Below are 22363 nucleotides of genomic sequence, written 5' to 3'. Positions count from 1 at the left end.
GAAAGGTCTCATATTGCATAAAGTGAGATTTTCTTCTCTTTTTTTTATAAAGCAGGTCTAGGTTCTGTATTAATACTGTATCAGAGCGCTCAGTCCACAGAGAAATGCACAAATTTTGGTTTGGTTTATCTGAGTGTTCCCCTGAAATCTGCTATATTTTTATTTGATCACTCAGAAAATAGTCAGCCAATCAGAAGAGAGGCTCAGAGCTTTACAAATAAAATAACATCTTAACAAAACAGATGCATCCCAACCTCAGACATAACAAACATACTATGAGTGTTCATTTTTAGTACATATATGTATGTAAACTCTAAACTAAGGGAAGGGAAATTATTGTGTTGGAGGAAGAGGAGAGGCGAGTGAGAATAGAAGGGGCTGAGAGGAGGTTTGACCTCAAATGACCCCAGGCAGATGGATGGGTGAAAGCGGATGCTCAGTTCTATTTCTCCTATTCACTTAGTGTACACACACATGCATCGCATCCAAAACACACACACATGCAACCTGCTGTCTCTCCATGGCTCTCACTTTCCAGCTGGAATTTGTCTTCGGAGTCAGGTGTCACTTGACTTTAGAGATTCCCAGACGGAAACATTTCTGGCTATTACAGTTATTCTGTTCAGCTCCCAACCAGCATGAAGATCATCTCTGCTCTGTCAGCAGAAACCTCCTGGCAGTCCTCTACATGACATCTGTATGTTAGTGGTTTCCAACTGGTCCACGTCAGGTTCCACATTTCTCTTTAGCCTATAAATCACAAATAATAATACTGACACTAAAAAATAAAGATGTTTTTAATAGTTTGACCCACATGAGGATAGGACTTAAATGTTAACATTTGTGCTTAATTAAATACACGGACAATCTTTTCATCATCAAATTACTATATACGGGAGCTGAAAGGTTTACATTCAGAGCAGTTACCATGGATTACAGTAAATTGTGTAAATGTTTCTTGTAATTTATTGAGGAAGTGATGACTTTTTTTGTAAAGACAGAAACAATACAGTGATACTGAGTTGTTGCACTGTTAGATGCCTGATCAGTACCTGATCCCCTCAGTGTGGGAGGCTCAGTTTATTCCTTTAGCAACTGCCACATAGAGTAAATGAAGAAGCCACAGATAGCCACCGCAGTTGGTCTCCACTATGTGACCTTTGACTCTGAAGAGGTCACACACAGCAGACTGAGACCTCCTACAACGTCTGTGTTGAGTTTCTGTGTGCGTGTGTGCGTGTGCGCGTGTGCACGTGTGCACTACTCCCCTGAAAGAACAGTTGGTATGAAGGGCAGTCACCATGGGTCAGGTCACACACTCAGACAGACTCCATCAATAAAGTGGCACCATGGAAATAATGCCACACACACACACACACAGACAAATTAAACCTCTCCTAATATCTCTCAAGCTGGTGAGTTGTACTCTTTTCTCTGTGCCTTTATCACCTCTTGTGTGTGTGTGTGTGTGTGTGTGTGTGTGTGTGTGTGTGTGTGTGTGTGTGTGTGTGTGTGTGTGTGTGTGTGTGTGTGTGTTTTCACAGGTTAATCCTCAGAGAGAGTGGCTTGGCGCGGTACCTCCACTCTGCGGTGCTGCTGAGCGGTACTGTTCTGGTTTTTGGGGGAAACACTCACAATGACACGTCGCTAAGCAACGGAGCAAAGTGCTTTTCTGCCGACTTCTTGGCATATGACATAGGTAAGAACAATGCTCAATAATCACACACACTGAGGCTGGTTCTGGATTTTGCAGCAGATGTAAAAAAAAATAGTTTGTATAGTTCTGCTCACACTGAAACTGTCCTCACTGACTTATCCCAGTCTACCTACCTTGGGGCTACAGACTGGGTTCTTTGACCCCCTTGTTTCATTACTCTTTCTAGTGTTGCCTGGATAACAGTAACAAGTCTGTTTTTACCTTTTTTTTTTTGCATTTGCAAGTTTTCCTCTGGATTTGGAACAACCAGTTCCCCTTGCACTGCAGTCCCTGTTACTACTAATAAGTGAGACATTTGACATCTCTGTGAAATGTCTGTATGAATAAAGTATTCAGAGCTTTCTAAGAAAAAGCCAAGGGTGTGACAGCCTCTGTTTCCTGACAGATGAACCAGGTTCTATTTGACACATCAGATCTCGGTTTCTAAATTAACCAACATATTCACTACATTTACCACACCACAGACTATATTTTGTTGTGATAATAAGGTACCCTGCTAAACCAGTCTCCCTTCTCTTGAAGACCTTCAGAGTAAAGATATATATATTTTTTGTGTTTCGTTACAGGCAGAAATACATGTTTACAAATGTTGTGTTTTAGCAAGACTGTCCTCCTGTAACAAACGAGCCCATAGGTCATCTGCACAGCAGGTTATTATGACCCATAATTACGTTTTGTTGCTAGGCAATTATTAATAGCAATTATTACAGGAGCAAAGGGAAAAGTGTGGTGACGTATTTTATAGAGCGACAAAGTCCACGTCAGGAGGAGGTTGGGGTGGATGGATGAGTCAACAAAACACAGGAATGTGACACAGGAGAGCAGTGTTCAATTCCCATGTGAAAGTGGCAGTTTATGTTGTTTCTATCATCCATGACTGTTTGAGGTTGTCATTGTAACCATGACAACCAAGGTCCAGTATGCCTGCTGCCGTAGGGGCTCTATTTCAGGAGACACTCCTATCAGAGGGTTGAAAAAAACGGCTTGTATGTTTGGTCAGTTTGGAGGATTGGTTGGTTTTACTACTGGTTTCCTGGTGTGAATCAGCATTGTGCAGCAGCATTTGATTGGTGCATACTGTAGAGAGGGAAACAGAACAAGAGAAACTTACAGTAACGTGGACAAAAGACAGGGAAAAAAATCTTAAGGGCAGAAGAAAACAGGAGTGTGTGTTAGTATGTGGAGACTGTGGTATAGGTAGAGAGTGTGGATGATTAAAGATCCCATTACAGGCTACCCAGTTGCACCATAGACCAGATGGCACGAGGTTGTTTCCACCCCACGACAGGGACAGAAAAATGGAGGGATGACGGGAGCGTTGAGAGAGGAAAAGAGGGATTACGACAACTCTTCACAGGAGAGAAACAACAGGGAGTAGAGAGATTAACAGAAAGACTGATGGATGGATAGGCATCTAGAAATGTGCTGTATGGTGCAGAGTGAAGGAAAAACATTTCTTCTTTAAGGGAGGACAGAGAGTGGAAGCAGGAGCATGCTGGTGGCTCAGCAGGTGAAGCTGCTGCCAGGTCCTTATAACATTGTGGTGAAGTTGGACAGTTAATTAAGTTTTATCTAACATGGAAGGACGGTGTATGGTTGGAGAGGAAGTTTTTAAACTTCGATAACTTTGATAAATGATTAATTATTTCATTTATTTTTGCAAAATTATTGCACATATTGGTTGTGTTTTGCTTCTTGGTTGTGAATATGTTTTATATAATTTTTCTTTGTATCCTTTCATTTCCTTCAGAGTTGGTCTCTGTCTGAATTATATTTGGCTTTTTGGGCTCTAGGTGGAATTCTTCTGTATCTGCCAGAGGTCTCTGGTCTGGATTTCAATATGTCTAATACCCAAGGAGATCCAGGTGGAATCTATAAACTCTGATCATGTGATGCGTCATAATAATCACAGGAGAAAAATTTGTTTTTGAGGTGGAGAGGGAGAGTGTGAAATGCAGAGAAAATGACACATGTACTGCTCTTTTCATACTGATTGCTAGTTATCACTGCCATTTTTGCTGTTCTCTCTCCATTATGGTCTTTTTAGGTTGGACACATTGTGATTTCGGTGTAATTACTGTACTTCTTTGGGCCCTCATGGATTAGGTCTTCCTTTTTTTACATTTATGTTTGGTGGGTTGGGGCAGGTTTCTCATCAGTCTGGCGAGATAAAACCAGTGTTATGAAGTTGTCACTTTGGGCTCCTGGGATGGTTCCTGTTATTTCTGTCAAAATCGTAGTTGCAGCTGCAGCACCCTTCGACCAAAAGGATACTGTACACAGAATTGGGCGGCTGTGGCTCAGGTGGTACAGCACGTCGTCAACAAAATGTAAATAAATGCACAACACAAAATGTAAATAGACTTGCACTTAAAACAGCACTTTTTTGTGTTAGAGGCCACTCAGAGTCCTTTACAATTCATTCCACATTCACACACATACATATGTCATATGACACCCATGCACTGATGGAACGGCCACCAGGGGCAGTTTGGGGTTCAGTACCTTGCCCAAGGACACCCTGACACGCGGACTGGAGGAGCCAGGGCTCAAACCATTGACCTCTCTCCCTCCTAAGCCCCAAACACAGGGATGGTCATGATCAAAGTTGCATCCTTGTGGACATGAAGCTGGTTAAGTGAATGAATGCAGTCTGCTTAAGAAGGCCTTGAGATGTGATTAAAAGCTGCAGAAAAGCAGAACCTTGAGTTATTTGAAAAAAGTGCATTGAAAGTATTTTTTGTATTTTTGGAATTATCTCCCCTTCCCCCCTTTTCTTTCATCTTTCATGTCACTCTCTGCTGTAAATTATGTAATAAAGGGAAAAATACCAGGGAGGATATTGGTGAGATAAAGCAGTGAATGTGAGGAAGCAGATGAAATAAGAGAGCAGGGCGCTGAGGAAGGAGAGAGGGATCTGCACAGAGCAGGAGAAATAAAGAGTAAATGAAGGAGGGATTTAGGGAGAGAAAAAGAATCACTGAGGACGGAAAAAGAGAATTGCCTAAAGACAATAAAGGTATGCCATGATAACGCAGATAATAAGCTTGTGAATAAAAGGCAAATTCAAAGGTAATAAACAATAAAGCATTTGTTTACAGCGTTCTGGTCTTAATGAAGTTGGAAACAACGTAGTGTGGAAGACTTTCCTCTTTTTTCTCTTTATAAATATCATCATTTATTCATTACCGCTCATATCTGCAGATCTGCACAACTTTATCGTTCACCAGCCAGCTCTCACTTACTGCAGAGACGGAGGGAGGGAGGGTTGATAGAGGAAAAAAAAAAGGTAAAGTAGGTAAAGTAGATGAAGGGAGGGAAAGAAAGATGCTACAGTGAGAGATTCTGAGGCCAAACACAGTCTGACCTGAAAAGGCAAAGAATGGTGCTCCCGCATATTTAGAAAATTATTTGTATATATTTGTGTGCATGAGTTTTTTTTTATTTTATTTTTTTATTTTGGTTCTCGTATATCTAAAAATGAACCTTTTGACAAAGACAAAACAATTTTCATATTCAACTGCGTGCCTATCTTACACGGTTACCATACTTTACCTTTAACATTTTTCAATCTGATGTCATTTGTCAGTGTCTACCACCCTTCATAAACATTTTTGCTTTTGGTTTTTTGTGCGAGAGTGTGTCTTAGTTAAGTAGCCATTGAGGTGCTGGTTAACATTGGTCAGATTCCCACTGTGTCCAGTCTTTGTTCCATTATGCTATGCCTCTTGGTTGCTGAGATTAGCTGTGTCTTAATTCAGGGGCCGAAGAAGGTGTGGCCCTTTGAAACCGTCGTCGATTATGAAGGCAGAACTAAAATGAGATGGTTTAGTCTACGGAGGATTTTTGCTTTGTGTCACAAGCTGTGCCCGCCCTTACCTTAGTGTTGCAAACCGCGGCTCCTGTTGCCTAGCAACCTTGACAATGCATAACTTTTTTTTTTCCCAAAAATTTGAGGTTTTAAGGCCCCTGTTTTTAACAGTTGTACCGTTAAACTGTTGAACTGAGCTGGAACACAATACTTAGATTTAAAAGTGTAATTGTCAGGCTCTCTGCCAGTGTTGTTTGCAGCCATATTATTTTGCCATTACTGGCATGCAATGAATCGTGGGATAGGTTGGGCCAAGAAGGATCCATAGTTGTCCACGAAAAGAAGGATTGCATTTGAGAAAGAGCCTTCGAAATGGGACAGTGTTGTCGGCGATGCTGTGATACAATCAGTCTTCAAATTAAGTCTCTGAAAGATGAGACCCTGGCAGCTACTGTCTCTATTATAATTGTGTGATTTCTTACATGATAGTAAAAGAAAGCAACTTGCCTCCTAAGCTCACCGGTTAAACTCAGACTCATAATACACTGACTGTCTCTCTCTGTGGCAGCCTGCAGCTCTGCCTGTCGCAGTGGATATTGTGTAGATCTGTTGGCAGTCATTGTTACATTCAAGGTTCAGCAGCGTGTCAGCAGCTTATGACCAGACCGGTCTGTAGCGTGTCCGTGGTTCAGCTCAGAAATGACTCAGTACGACTGAATAGTCTCCTATAACCCAGAGAGGGATTATGTGGAATTAAACTCATCTGCTGGGCCTGTGTGGTGACTGTTTAACACACTGAGGGTTATGATGATCTTAAAGGGTTTAAACCTGTGTCAACGTGAGAAATGTCCCTCAGCTCTCTTCTTTTTCCTGTTTTCTCTCTTTCATTTTGCTGCAGCATGCAAACAGCTTGTCAACCTTTTAACATTTTCACCTTGTTCTTGACTTTTTTATTTCATCTGTTTCTTTTACCTACATTGAAAAAAGGCAATTTAAGAAAGTCATTATCTGATTCAATACCACTGATACTTTTTCTTATCTAAATAGTTTTTTCCTGCACAATTTTCATGAGAATACTTGAAACTTGTTTTAAGGTGAGTGTCATTCATTTGTATTAACTTTGAAAATATTCAAACTATATTTCAGGACAAGAAACAAGTTTGATTAGAGAACCACGTGGCTGTCACACTGATATTGCCAAGAGGAAACGATGTGGCTTAGTTTATATAAAAAATCAGATTAAATACAGCAAGACAAAAAACGACAGTGTTGATGTATTTTTCTCTTTTGTTTTTGCCTTAAGTCATCAAGCTGCATTCAAAGATTAAAGATATTACTGTTCAACTCGTTTTCAGGTCAGATTTCATAGACAATTACTTTATTAGTAATAAGCGAGTTTTCCCTACTCAGTTGGCCTCAAATTTGGTCATGATTTTTCTTAAACATTGTTTCATTTTCAACAACTTTTCTGGGAATAATTTGTGTATGTAACTTAACTGTTACCATTTAGCTGTTTACTACACCTACTTTTTTCGAAATTATCTAGTAGAGATTAGAGATAGAATAGACTTGTTTGATGGACTTTGCTGTATAAGCAGCCATTAATATCCAGACTGCAGAAATAACTAACATAAACATTCACAACTCTTAAACTGACAAGTCTCATACTTCAGAAAAACATTTTTGCTGTTGAACTCAAAAATCATTACTTAAAACTTGTATACATTTATATGTATGAATTAGACTCACCACCATTAGCAGCTGTAGATGTTAGAATTATTCTACCAATAAATAGAATTATTCTACCAAATTACACAACTGTCTCCTCTCCTCTCCTCCCCTCTCCTCTCCTCTCCTCTCCTCTTGTCTGCCCTCTCTCGTCTCTCCAGGACATAATTAATTAGTTCCACCTGTGGAAGTCACTTCTCTCCATTTTTTTGTCTTCATTTTATCCTCCGTTCCTTCCTGCCTCCACACTGGCTGCGAGCAGAAGGGTTTCGAGTGCTAATTTGTTTTTGTTTTGCTGCGCTAACCTTGGAGGGGCGACGCCGTGTTATTAGCTTCTCCTGCTCCTCTGCTGCCACACATTAGATTCAGGTCGACACGGAAGGCACTTTTCATTTGGATTTAATTCTCCCTCTCCCCCCTTCAGCTCTCGCTCCCCCCTTCAACCCTGCCCCCCCTCACACTTCTAATTAGATTTGGAGGGAAAATGAACTCTGATTAAAATCGTGGTCCTTTCCAACTTGACACACCACAAGCACACACCCACACACACTTGTCTGCTACACACACACACACACCCACACACACACGGTCACATGGCACAGCCCACTGAAAGGCCCAGGGCAGGCTGGGAGCTTGTTTGGAAGATGCTGGAGCTGTGATATATTGGAAGAGCAGACAGTGGCTGCCATTCAAACCTCCTCCTCCTCCTCCCACCCCTCTTCATCAAGACCTCCATTAGTGCAGATCAGATCAAACTGTCAATCAGCCCATCCTGCCTGCCTGCTTCGATCTAGACTCATGATTTCTCTCTCTGTCCCACCATGCATTATTAACACAGATTTTCTCATATCCTGAGAGGAAATTAAAACCTGTGTTGATATGTGTATCCCTGTGTGTGTGTGTGTGTGTGTGTGTGCGTGTGTGATGAATATCTGTTGAGCCTGCAGTTGTTTGGTGGACAGGTTGGCAGCTTCAGTCTTAGGGCGGCTGGTTAATTTGTGTGTATGCGTGTGTGTGTGCGCCCGGTAGAGAAGGGGATCAGCTGTTTTCATTTTCTTTTTATTTAGAGGTAGATTTTGTAACTGTGGTTGGGGGTTAGGTGTGTTGGGCTTCTGAACCTTCACACCAGGGCCGATTCACTTATCCCAATCACAGTGTAAGGTTTCTTTTACTTTTAGCAGACAAGTGTTTTAACATTTATAAAACACAAAAGCACTGCAGTGCTACATAACATGCAGACAGTACAGATGCCTTTTCCTTTCCTTTTACAGCAGGTTATCATCATCATCCAGGGCATGTAACACACTCACCAGACCCAATGTGAAGTTTGCATGATTCTGTAAAACATGATTAACTCTTTCATACATTTTATGAAATCCAGTGCCAACATTTTAAAAGATTTCTTTCTGCAATATCTGGTTATGGCAGTGGTAATGTTTGGTTAAAATTAAAATATGCAACTTTTCCACATTAAAGTGTCTAAAAATGAATAGACCTATGTTATGCATGTTCTTGAATTTTGTACTTAGATTATCTCAAATGTTTCCATCAGTTTTCAAACATAGAGAAATCTGTGATTTTAATCATGGTAACAGTCTGTTTAATTCAAAGATGACAGAATCATTAGTGTCACAACTGGGCTGAACTACAAACTAGTTCATGATAAATAACGTCAGCACCATCTACTAAACTTGCTAATGAATGAAATCTCCACATATTAATGTGTGTAATATTTAATGTTAATAAACATTCAAATAATAAATAGACAAATTGTTTTAGCAATATCTTAGTTAGAAATAAGGTTAGGTGACTAAAATACTTGGTCAAGGTTAAGGAAAGATCAAGACTGTTGTTTAAGAAAAGTGAACATTAACTGCTGGAATGTGACAGGATGCACTTTGTGATTATTTCATTTCATTTCATTTATAAACTGTATGTTTTCTGTAGATTTTATCTCCCAACATCCTGGTTATAAAGTGTCCACATGCCAGAAATGCATTTTCTATTTTAATATATTTATTTCATGTATGTTGTTCTTTGGCTAAAATCATCAGAATAATAGATAATCTATAAAAAATATCAGAATTTATCTTCAAACCTGATCATGTTTAGTTTGAATATAACTGCAGAACAGAAAACCCTCCTAGATTCTCAAAAGCAAAGCCGAGCACATGACATTGGTGTCGGCAATATTTGAAATTGGATAGAAAAAAAACTGCATTTAAAATGGCTTTAAAAAGAGGATAAACAGTTGAGTTGCCAGACTTCCAGCTAAAATGACTGGGACTCTTTTCCAGTTGAAGAACTCAGCTGTGTGACTTCCCAGCAGCACCTGGGTTTATTTTAGTGCTCAGAGTGTCAAGTGCCAGAAGTGAAAAATATTTAAACTGCTAACACCACATATGGATTTTTGTTGTCAGACAGCAGAGTACATCTGCAGCAGCTGCTAACTGATGACTACCTGAGCAGAATTGTCAATTTGATACAGGTTATATTAATGTATGGCTGACAGAACATCTGTGTCCATGCAAGAGCTGGAAATAGATTCTGCAAAGATATTTCACATTCAAATCCCCAGACTGACTTCTGAAAAATATCTGATGTTAATTTATACAACTCTGAATGTAGATGTTGGACAAGTCTGCACAACACAAGATCACACACAATGGCAAAGACTTGACAGTGACAATGTTTCAAAAACAATAATATTCATAAAAATGTAACTACAGTATGGTAAAGTTAGGAATAAAGATTGTGGTTACAGTTTCAGAAAATGAGAATCACACTTAAATAGCAGCTGAAGAATAAAAGTTCTTTGCAGAGTGTGAGCAATAAGACACAATCCTTCCTCCCTCCTGAAGTGTAAAAGTCCCTCTCAGGTGATCACATGATTGATCACACTGATGCAGTCAGAGGATCTACTCTGCAGTGCTCTTAAATTTAAATATTTTTGTGTATTTGAAGCATTTTTGTTTGATAAATTTTTATTCTGAATTCAGATTTTTACTTTTACATTTCACTGAAGTGCAAAGTTTTACTTGTAGCAGCTTGGTAATGGTCGTCTCCAGCATGGAAGTCAGACACACGACTTTCCCTGACATCCACACTCATAAAGGTCAAAATACCAGAAGTCCACACAAGGTGGTGTCTTGACGTGAACGTGTCAGGATACGCCACCGTCATATTTCCACTTGCACCAACATTTCCTGCTCAGATCCCAGCTGGGCTACATTTGCACAGTTAACGGAGTAAGTCCAACCTAACAAATTAGGGGAAACAAGGACACACTTACTGTCTTTACGCACCTACATGTTATCTCTCTTTTTTTTAAAGCAAACAAAATGTCAAAATATCACATTTTTCCTTTGATATTTCTCAGCCCAATATGGAGACTGGAGTTTTTTAACAACAGTAATTGTTAGGTCAGTAGTTGATATAGCTGCAGTATTACCAGGCTTCAGTTTAACATTAGTCTGGTTGGCATGTCACCTGACCTTTGACCCCTGCAGGGGATGAACTCATTGCTCTTGGTGCTGATTAGGATGACCCCTTTCTGTCCTCCGCCGCATCCCTCGCTCTGAAACAAGGGCTCCCAATTAGCACATATCTTAACAAGGTCGTTAGCAACCTGGCGTCCACGAGTCCCCAACTCTACCGGCTGATCTCAGGGAAGATTCATCTGGCTAAATGGGACACACACACACACACACACACACACACACAGTGATTTCGATATTAATAAAATGGAAGCACGTATGGGTCATTAAAACATTAAAGTGTTGTAAAATCCAAACAGTAAAATACACACAGCTGATAGAAAGAAAGTTTATGAAGTCATCTCTCAGATCATCTTCCCTATCTTCTCCTTATCACCATCATTTAATGTGGAAAGGTAAACATAATGAGTTCTTATTCATTGTGATGACATTAGGGGAGCGGGTTGAACTGTGGGTCACCCTCACCTCCTCATTCTTCTCACATGTAATAACTTCGACACTCCTTACTCCAAAAATGGAAAAAATCTTTTAATCTAGGGCTGTTTTCTGGTTTTACTAGTTTGCTGTTGAAAAACCTGACTCGTCTGTACAGAGCCCTGACATCAACCTAGCAGCAAGCCCCATGACATTTGGGTGTCCACTCACATTTGGCCGTATCTAGAAATGTTTAAAAAAGTAAAGACTGAGTCAAACGTTCACTGATTATTTATATGATTACCAGCTGTAATCTCCACATAATTTACACAGTACACTTTTATTGTATGTCATAATCTCTGAACTGAATTCAAAATCGCAATGAAGATTTTTCCAGCTTTCATTTTTATTCAATCTAAAGTGATTCATAAATGTCTGAAAGACTGAAAATACTTCCACTGATTGGAAAAGAGGTTTCCTCTAAAACTAAATGTCAGGACACAGCAAATATAGTTTGGATCAAGACTTTGGCAACAAACTGCAACTATCTAAACCGTTAAACAGCCAAAACATGAGAACGATTTTTTGATTTCTGTGGTCTGGTGCCATTCACAAGAAATATAGCGAAATAATAGACCTGCAGTTCCGGACTCACCTCTGCTTTTTCCATATGTTGAAACACGTTAAAGTATCATTAACTGAATAAACAGGTGCCTAACAAAAGCATTTTGCAGTGGTCAGAGAAGCTGCACAGAATCCTTTTTTTCACTTGTTCTCACTGGCCAATTTCAGAGCCAGACACACACTCAAACACAGAAAGCTAAAATAGTGTATTTAGAACTTTGTGTGTGTGTGTGTGTGTGTGTGTGTGTGTGTGTGTGTGTGTGTGTGTGTGTGTGTGTGTGTGTGTGTGTGTGTGTCCTCAGCTTGTGATGAGTGGACAGTCCTCCCAAGACCAGGCCTGCACCGGGACGTCAACCGCTTTGGACACTCTGCTGTGGTTAGCAACGGGTGAGTTTCTTCTTTCATCACTACCAAACTTAATCCAGGAAACACATCTTTTAAACACATCCTGTCTGTTATAGCATAGCAACAGCGTCTCTCTGTACTGTCATTTCTGATGCTCAAATCTGGTAGATAATCTGCTAAACTACTCAGTTATATTTATGCAAATAAAACCCATCTATTCACAGTGCAACATTCCTCAGTATATTTTTACATTTCCATGATGTCTTCCTGCTGTGTCCTCTAAGTTTTGGAAACACTGAGAGTCTCGGTCGACTTTCTTCTCTGTCCTTCTCTTTCTCAGTTCTAGATGGTTTACGGATTGATGTCTGTATCCCAGTGTTATATTTAGTTTCAGTTTACACTTCTCTTGTCACTTCTCCCTCTGTTGGCTTCTGCTTCTCTGAAGCTCTCTGTTCAGAAACTCTCTCTCCCACTTCATCTCATGTCTATATGTGGATGTTTCTTCTGCTTCACACTGTCAGTACTTATCTACACACACACACACACACACACACACACACACACACACACACACACACACACACACACACACACACGTATACAGTATATGAACCATGTATTTATCTTTATTACCTTGAGAGCTCTGTTTATATCTTTACCAGTTTTGGTAAAGATATAATGGTTTTTTCTGTATCTCTGGACTTTTACTTCTCAGAAAACACATTCATTCACATTCACTCAGAAAACTTTGTCAAATCAGTTCACACTGCGACGGAAGAGAGAAGCCTGAGACGAAACTGTTAAAAAAAGTGGAATAAGGAAACAGCTGTTGTTGACGCACCTCGAATTCCTCAGCTGATTTCTCAGAGCTTCTGATAAAAATATTTTTATAGGTTGTTAATATCCTGTCAAAAATATTTGAAGATATTCCTTTAGAACCTTACAAATTATATTTTTATGTTATATTATATATATATATATATATATATATATATATACACATATATATATTATATATTATATATTTATATATATATATATTTTTATACCCACGATCTTAAGAGAATTTATTCTATACTTCCAGCAAAGCTTCTTAGTGCTCTCAGCTGTAAAAAAAAGTTTTAAAGTATTTCATATAAGTCAGTATTCTTTACAATATGTTTATATATAAATTATATTTAAATTTATAAATTAAATAAAAAAGATATAAATACAAAATAAATACAATAACATTTTATATAATTTATTTTCTACATTCTGAAATTTGAATGCTCTTCAAAAGTATATTGTAGGAGCCAAATTCTTCATGTCCAGATATTATGCAAATGTTATCTATATTGCCCCATGAAACATTCAATCTAATTCTGCTTTGTGCCTGGAAAACAGGTCTAGAGCTGTTTGTTTTATAAACACCATCTGTTCCCTTTGTTTTTGTGGTTGGACCATTTCGGAGTGTGTCTAACTGCACACATCATACCTGGATGAGTGGATTGCAGGATTTGTCTCTACACTTTATGTTATGGACAGAGGCCTATTTGTTGGGAAAACTGACAACAAGATGTGGGAAAAACACACGAATGACACCAAATGCTCAAACTTAAAAAGTTTTGCACAGTTTGATCATGATGCAGAGGAACCCAGTGCTGACCCTTTAACACCATTTACCCACCAAAAAGTCAGCTTTGAGCACAGAAATGTCAGCTTTGAACTTCAGACGGCCGACTCTAAACAATATTTTCCCCTGATTTTTTTTCCCCCAAACCAAAGTTCAGGTTTATTTTTGAAAGGTTTTCCTGTTTTCTTATTGTTTCTTTAACTGTCTTCATTTCTGCACAAATTTCTTTGTCTTATAAAACAAACTTGCAGTAACTTCTGCTACAGATTGTCTCTTCTCTCCCCAGCTGTATGCTCAGGCTTCTGTGTAATCCTCTCTGTATCTTCTTCAGCTCCATGTACATCTTTGGCGGTTTTTCGGGCCTCCTCCTGAACGATGTGCTGGCCTACACCCCTCCATCCTGCCAGGCATTTTCTAACCCAGCTCTGTGTGCTGCTACTGGGCCAGGCCTTCGCTGCCACTGGGTCAAGAGTAGATGTGTCCCTTGGGAGCCAAAACCACCTGACCAGATTCTGCGTGCTCCGTTTTGCCCTGCACAACCTGGTGCGTCACACTGACGTCCTGCCTGCCCAGCTGATTCATTGCCGTTTATGCATATATGTGACTTTCTTTCTGTCATTGAAACAGTCTGTACATCACAGTCACACAGTGTGCTCGCAAAAGACCCATTTTTTTCCATGAGAATTATAATTATTTCCAAGTATTTGGCCTCTGAGGTTAGTTTGCATAACATAATTATGGGAACAGAAGGTCAATGCTGTAACAATTACCTCATTTTAAAGTAATTAGGATCTGTCGAAACCCTCCTCCTCCCTCTCATCTGTTTCTGCCAGATGTGGATGCAGTAGCTTTTCCAGGTATTCTGCTTCAGGCGGCTCACTGCAGGTTTAAATTGAAAACAATTATGATAATGGTTGTTCTGCCAGTTTTAAATAGAACAATACCACACATAGATTGACTGCACTGAAGGACCATACCAATGGTTTTGCTTGTGCAAGCCTATTTACTACAGATCACATGATTTTTTTTTTTTGTCATTCACTTTTCATTGCTTTTAAAAAAAGTTAAGTATTGGTGTCAGCATAAGAGGCAAATATAATATCACTGCTATGTCAAAATGGCTGTAACAGTATCAGTATCGCTACGCACATGGCTGCTACTAAACTAGGTAAATATCAGTTAAATTATCGGTGTCAGATAATAAAGGGAAGACCTGCCCTACCACACAAAGTTTACGCAACAAAAAATAACTGAGATGAAATGAACTAACTTTGATGAGTCTGGTCATTGTCTTTCATTCTTTTTGGACATAAATGGAAACTAATGACCGACTGGAGAAAAACATTAAAGAACAGGACATAAATGGTTGGTAAATGGCTGCAAAATCTAAAATGTCTGAGTCTCAGACTTTTGGACCCCACTGTGTATCTATCTATCGAATGCAGATTAACATGTCCCAGATCAGTGTCCAGCCTCTGCTCTAATCTCACGTGTGTTTATTCTTCAAATAACTCAGGTGAAGTAAAGCAGCATGACATAACTTTCCCTTCCCATCTGTAAATACCTGTTAATCACATCCAAAACATAGAAATCATGTGTTAGTTTACACTTCATGAAAGCAGTGCTGCTCGCACATGGACACCACATGAGTCCGTTCTTCGGTTTTTTTTTGACATACACCAAATACTTTGAGCCAGTTGGACATTTCAGTGTTCTTCATGATGGTCTGACTGACTTATATATATGGCTTATAATATTATATATTACATGTTCTCTAACACAAGAGCACTCCTCTCCTGAAGGGTGTTGTCATTGTAGGAATAAAAGATTTGAATTGTACTTTACTGTAAATTGAAGATCATCAAATGTTGACAGGCTGCAGTTGTGCTTGTTATTGTGTGTTTATGGTTGTGTGTGTGTGTTGTGTCTCGTCTCATCCAGACACCACAGACGAGCAGTGTTTCCGCTTCTCAGGCTGTGCGAGCTGCACCGCCAACACCTGGGGCTGTCAGTGGTGTGAAGACAGGAAGTGTATCTCTGCATCCAGCAACTGTACCGTGGTGAGTCCTTTCACTGGGCGTCAGTAAGTGTCCGACAACGCTGGTCATCTTAGAACAAAAATTACACTGTTCTCTGCTACAGGCAGGATTCTGAGAGTATACTAAATTAGGTCTTGTAATTAAAAGGGTTCATTCTTCTCAGGGAAGCCTGAATGTGCCCTGTAAATTACACTTCACTCTGCTTATTACATTGGTAAAGGTGACATTTTGCTTGAAAAGTTGTACTAGACAAGAGCCAGTGGAGAACAAAAAAGGTACACTCAGGGTACACAGTGAAATTTTGAGCTGATGGCAGCAAGAGGAAGGTTTGGAAAAGCTTGAAGGTCCATATTGTAGTCAGCCAATCAGAAGAGAGGCTCATAGCCTCTCGTCTGACTATCCAGAGAGAAGCCCGAGGCGCCGTCCACACTACTTTCTACTTTTTAACGCTGCTTTATAATGAAAATGATCTCTGTCCAGACCGTTTAAGCTCCGTATCAGAAACGATCTGTCTGTACTATCACACCTGGAAACACATATCACATGACCATTCATGCACACTGAGCATGTGTGAGCCAATGTAAACAGGAAGCAGATTGTCTACTCTGCAGTTGATTGTTGCAGAAAATGCCAAGAATGAGTAAAGACAGTTGTAGCGTTAAAATGTGGAATTTAACAGCACAACAGCTGCTCATCCAGACTACAACTCTTTCCACAAGTGTTTTCTCACACATATTCTTTTGCCTGATTGTCCTTCCATGCAAATGCCCAAATCATATAACTTTATCATCTTTTAACCTTTCAAACATGTTGAAAAATTTAAATTGAAAAGATAACATATTAAATAATTCAAGGTGTGTGAGGTTTTATATTTATAACTTTTGCTCACTGAGTTCTTGTATTTTTGTTTATTTAGTTTTCTCTCTGCCTCTTTCTCTTTTTTGACTCCCGACCCTGCTCTCTCTGTCTTTCTCTGTATGTGTGTCTGCATGTTGCTTTTGTGCGTTTGTTTGTGTGGGTGCTTGTCTGGATTTAAATATGAATGTGTGTGTGTGTGTGTGTGTGTGTGTGTGTGTGTGTGTGTGTGTGTGTGTGTGTGTGTGTGTGTGTGTGTGTAGCTGACTCTGGAGCTGGCCCAGCAGCATGGCGGCGCTCTGTCTCTGTCTCCACCTCCATCCATGTTATCTGAACATCAGCTGAGCTTGTGGAAGCACGGAGCCAGAAGGAGGGGACATGTGTGTATTGTTTGACACTTGACACCTCCTGTTAGGCTGCAGGTCAGGTTGCATCAGGTCAGAGGTCAGAGCAGACCCTGAGGTGATATGGAAATCAGGGTGAATCTAAAGCCAGAACTCACATCTTCTGCATGTCCTTTATTCTTCTCTGACAACCTTCCCTTGACTTTGATAAAATGATGTTAGGAAAGACTAAACCTTCATTAAGTGACAGAAAATCACTTCACTAATCAGAAGCTTTCAGGTGTAAAGTAAACAACAAAATAATTAAGACATTACAGAAGTCTTAATAGCTGAAGCGTAGTGCAGCGTGAAAATGGCTAAAATGTTTAGATTTAAAACTACATTCAATTACAATTAATCAAAACACTGAGAAAGGGGGTGGGCCACGGCTCAGGTGGTAGTGCAGGTCGACAGTTCGCTCCTCAGCTCCCCTTTATCTACAGAGGTGACATCTACTTAGGGTAATGATCTACATGTTTCTGACACATTATGGTCACTTTGCAGGAAGAAGCAGCATGAAGATATATATATAGATAAAGTTGTAAAGTCAGACATTTGTCTTGCTGAGGAGTAACTGAGATACACAAGCCATTAACAGTAAACACAACTTCAATAAAAAGTCCATCTCAATTGATTTCTCTTGTCACTCTGCATGTTGTGTTTGTGTTGGATTCACTCAACCATCACACTTTACTCATCTTCAGCTTTTTGTTGCACATTGTATTGATTTCTCCAAGTTTATTGCATCAGCAGTAGAAGAGGACACTGATGATGGAGTTGAACTGAACTGATATTGTCTACTCTGTGTGTGTGTGTGTGTGTGTGTGTGTGTGTGAAGTCGGTGAGAGACTCGTCCAGGTGTAAGCGCAGGGAGGAGCAGGAGTGTTTCAGATTGGCCAACTGCAGGAGCTGCTCCCTCAACGTCCACTGTCAGTGGGAGCTGCAGCAGCAGGAGTGTCAAGCACTCCCAGGTGAGGAGACACACATAAACACACACACATGTACTGTTTGCACACCACACATGCACACACACACACACACACACCTTCATGAATGCACACAGCAGTTGCACAAAACATACGTCTCCCTACTTAAGATTATGTTCAGATTACAACAACTACAACAGTGTACCCTTTTATTTAGTGTGTCTTTGCAGAAGGAAACAGTCTTTTTTTGTTTCCGTATCTCAGGGTATTTCTGAAGGACACGGCTCAAATTAAATTCATGAAACTCATTTTATCCTTTGGAAATTTTCGGGAAGAGAAACTTAGTTTATAAGCTGCTTCCTGAGGCGGCAGCATTATGCAGCAAAAATTAAAACACCTTGAGGATCTGCACACAGATACTTACATCAACAGTTAATTCACGCGTGCATAAATTGTAGTTTCATAGAAGCCGCGTGATTCTTTTTTGGATTACGTGTGACACTGGAGTGAGTGCTGTTGATTGATACATCATTAAGAGTCTGGCAGTGTCACCCTCACACCCATCATCTCTAAAGTAATTATACTTATTTTTCAAATCTGTTGAAGGAATGCTGTCCTCTGTTGCATGCACAGCATAGCACAACACACACACTACACACTTCACTGCTTCAGAGCAGTAACATGTTCCCACGCTAAATGGCTGCATATATTTAATGGGCTTCACAAATAAACACTCTCTTACATCCATGTAGGCATGTACACATCAAGGATTAGCACACATTCATGAACACACACTTATAGATATGCTCTCCAAAGAGAACTAGGCCAATTAGAAGTGTTGACTGGATCTTCTGAATGTGGATCCTTGGCTGACTAACAAATCCGAGTCCACAAAGTCCTCCATACTCTGAAGCTGCTCTCAGTTTGACTTTGGGCAAAGGAAATATCCAGTTTTGTGGCGCGTTGCTAAGGGCTAGCTAGCTGTATCTGCTCAGAACTGGGAGTTTGCAGTAGCTCTAAGCAGAGGATGCTACTGCGTTTGCTCCCTTTCTTCTGTCCACATCAAAGCCCTGCAGCCTGGTACATACGAATGTCCTCCCCCTTGGTTTGTTATGAACTAGTGCCGAGTTAAGGCGAGGTAGTATAAACATGGACAACTGCATTACAACTCAAGAAAATGTGGTTTTATTAATTTGCAGTTCTAAACTACTGCTACATGTCTGAAATTGGGCAAAGTTTCTAATTCATTTATTAGGTTGTTTGTAACTGAGATCTCTAACAAAACAAAAAAAACAGTTTGACCCAAATCTGACGGTGCTGTCCAGCAGCCATTTTTTAAAAGCTCATTGACGTATTGGAGAGGAGTAAAAAACACTCTGTGCTTCTGTTGTCTGTGTAAATTAGACGTGGGCCAATATTCAATAATATTGAATATCGCCATATTTCTTGCCATATGCCATATTTTTCTTTATCCAAAAAAAAATCTGCCTTTCTGCTGAGTCCCTGACAAATACATTGAATTGGTGTTTAGAGACAGCATCACTTATATCTGGAACATAAAATACAATAATGCAATTATAGGATATTCAGTAATATCATATATCACAATATTTGGGCTGGACTGTATTGAGACATTAAAATTTTTGTTATCGCCCAGGCCTAGTGTAAGTCAGAATAAGTACTACTGGTTGCAGATACCATGCATCAGAGGGCATTTTTATAAACTTTCTCTACTTTTCCCATGCTGTGCAGTTGAGTGTTTGACTCTTGAGTTTGGATGGTCCATCCCATGTGCCATGGCTCAGCTCAAAATGAAAGAGTCACTGGCTACACAGATGAAATCAATATCTGTGTGTGTGTGGCTTTCAGAGTTCATTAGTGTGATAAGGCAAGAGACAAAGCTTCTGTATTATCTGTGATTTTATGTGAAGATAATCTGCAGGAACACTGTGGCTAAAATGAACTGAGTTAGTAGAAAGTAGCTCCACTGTCATGGCAGCTGTGGCCTTTTCTTTAGACACCATGTTATAACTAATTATTCTAAATGGCCTGACATGTTTATTTCTGCTTTTACACAAAGACCGTAACCTAATCTATATATTTATTTTTGTACTCCTCTCTTTTCCCCCCTCATATGTCTTCCTGCTCTCGTTTTGCTTGATTATTGCTCATTTCTATTGCACGGGGGGAAGAAAAAATAAAGAAAGCAGGTATTTTTCTTTTATGTAGCATAAAAGGTTGGTGATGGAAGCCATTATGGGCCTGTGAACGTAATCAGTCCTGGAGTCCTAAATAAACACCAGTGCTCAGTGGAGGCAGAATGACTTTTTCTTCCCTTTCCTCCTGGCAAACTGAATGGCCTCCCAACTATTACAGCGTCCCGCAAGACGCTACCAAGTGACCCTGATAAGAACAAGGAGTGCGTGTGTGAGTTCTTATGGGTGAGTTGTCTGCCAGTCTTACTCAGCCTTTGTTAATCGAATCCTCCATCATTACAGATAATCACTTTCTCTATCCCGTGTATAATATAGGTCTAACTTCTGGGAATTCTTTTTGTTACTGATGATCAGGTCAGTGCGAAGCAGGAATGTGGTCTCTGATGGAAAACCACAGCATAGATCAACAGTTACATCAGCCTCTAAATGCAGTCTAATAAGGTCATGTATAAAGCGCATTCACAAGAAATATGTCTCTTAAACCTGTTCAGTTGTCGGCTGATTCTGGCAGCACAGTGTCATTCCCTTTATGGATATGTTTGGTTCTGGTTCTGTTGACTTGCCTGTTTCACCTTGACCAAGTAAAGATTGTCTTCTCCCATCCTGCAGTCTGTGTAGTCTGCTTCTGAGTCCAGGGCTGCTTAGGATGATTAGGAAAGGAGCCTCAGTGCTTCCCATCTTATCTCCTTTAGCATAGGAAACTCTGCACCTTCCTTAATGAAAGGAAATGGGAAAATGCCTTCCCACAATTCCTTGCTGCAGCAACATTTAAGGGGACACACCATTGTAGTTTCACTACGACAGACCCTCATAAACGTAGAGCACCTAAATGTTTGTGACACGATGCAAAACTTGTGGAAATCCTTGCTTGATTGTCTGAGCTCCAAATCCATAAATGCAGATTTCTTCCCTTTCAAATTCAGTCAGGAGTCATCATGAAGAACAAGCACATTTAATTTCTAGTTAACAATATCATCATCATTAATGAAATACATTTTGTTTCACTAAATCCTACCATTGTTTAAAGCACTAACAATTAATTTTCTCTACTTAACAAATGTATAAAAATTTCAAAAGTCTATCTCTATACTTATATCTGAATATAATTTATTTTCAATTCATTGTTTTCATTGAATTATTATTTTAATGGTTAGTTTAGAAATAGTTATTTAAAAAAAAATCCTAGTGAAATTATTTTCCCAAATCCTTATGAATTCTCCTTGGCACTTTTCCTTGACCTCATGATGTTTTCCACCAAGGTCGAGGAGAAGTGGTGAGGAAAGGAGATTATTGTGACTTTTCAACTGCAGCCCATTAAGTGTAAACTTTTTGCTACATTAACATGCTAAATGTTAATATAATAACATGCTAAACGCTATGAGCCAAACATGAGCATAAAATACTGATGTTAGTGATTTGAGTTTAATGCTACTCCTCTCACTGTAGTCTTGTGTTTTTATGTGATCTGATGAATTCATGCTAACACAGATGCAGTGAAGGTGAGTAAACAGAGTGTGTGTGTGTGTGTGTGTGTGTGTGTGTGTGTGTGTGTGTGTGTGTCTGTGTGTGTGTCTGTGTGTGCAGGTCAGCTGTGTGGAGAGGGCTGGCACCATGTTGAGGAGGCCTGTCTCAGGATCAACTCCAGCAGAGAGAGCTATGATAACGCCCAGCACTACTGTAAAAACCTGGGAGGAAATATTGCGTCTTTGCTCACAGACAAACAAGTCAATTTTGTTCTGGAAGAGCTACAGAAATACCAGCTGCAAGACAAGGTGGGTGGTGTGAAGAGTAGGAAAAAAAAAAAAAAAAATCATAAATGAAGGAAACGTTGGTGAAAGCCATTCATTATTTTCCACTCAGGCTTCTCTGCCTTATGAAAGTGCTGTGGCCATTTACACACAGGCATTTATGATAGAAAAACTACACATTTAAACATGTTTAGTGAGATCATCCAATTTAATAAGAGCTACAAAGGTATGTGAGCATATTCAGCTGGTGAATGAGAGTTCCTGACTGACTGCTGATGATTATTTAACCTTGTAAACATTAGAAACCTGCCCCCCTCAGCTCCTACCACCCCCATCTAATGTCATGCGATATTTTTCAAGTAAATTTTAATACAGTACTCACATGCACATACTTGAGTTATTGGTTGCTTTAACCATTTTTTCCTGATCACACTGACTATTAAGT

The 22363-nt window shown here is 39.7% G+C and overlaps 1 protein-coding gene across 4 annotated transcripts in view; it reads left to right on the top strand.

Annotated features, from left to right (window-relative positions):
• Positions 1 to 22363, top strand: part of atrnl1a (attractin-like 1a) — a 249853-nt gene that overhangs the window by 48862 nt on the left and 178628 nt on the right. For all 4 annotated transcript variants that reach the window (XM_071479994.1, XM_071479995.1, XM_071479996.1 and 1 more), the window contains exons 10-16: positions 1545 to 1699; positions 12094 to 12178; positions 14083 to 14294; positions 15693 to 15811; positions 16909 to 17025; positions 17867 to 17999; positions 21755 to 21942. In XM_071479994.1, the coding sequence (XP_071336095.1) occupies positions 1545 to 1699; positions 12094 to 12178; positions 14083 to 14294; positions 15693 to 15811; positions 16909 to 17025; positions 17867 to 17999; positions 21755 to 21942 (1009 nt within the window). The remainder of the gene's footprint in view (positions 1 to 1544; positions 1700 to 12093; positions 12179 to 14082; positions 14295 to 15692; positions 15812 to 16908; positions 17026 to 17866; positions 18000 to 21754; positions 21943 to 22363) is intronic.

This window comes from Trachinotus anak, unplaced genomic scaffold (genome assembly GCF_046630095.1).
Source record: "Trachinotus anak isolate AG129_WGS33_773 ecotype Australia unplaced genomic scaffold, CSIRO_AGI_Tana_v1 ptg000007l, whole genome shotgun sequence".
Lineage (NCBI taxonomy): Eukaryota > Metazoa > Chordata > Actinopteri > Carangiformes > Carangidae > Trachinotus > Trachinotus anak.
This window is presented reverse-complemented; position numbering and strand designations above follow the sequence as displayed.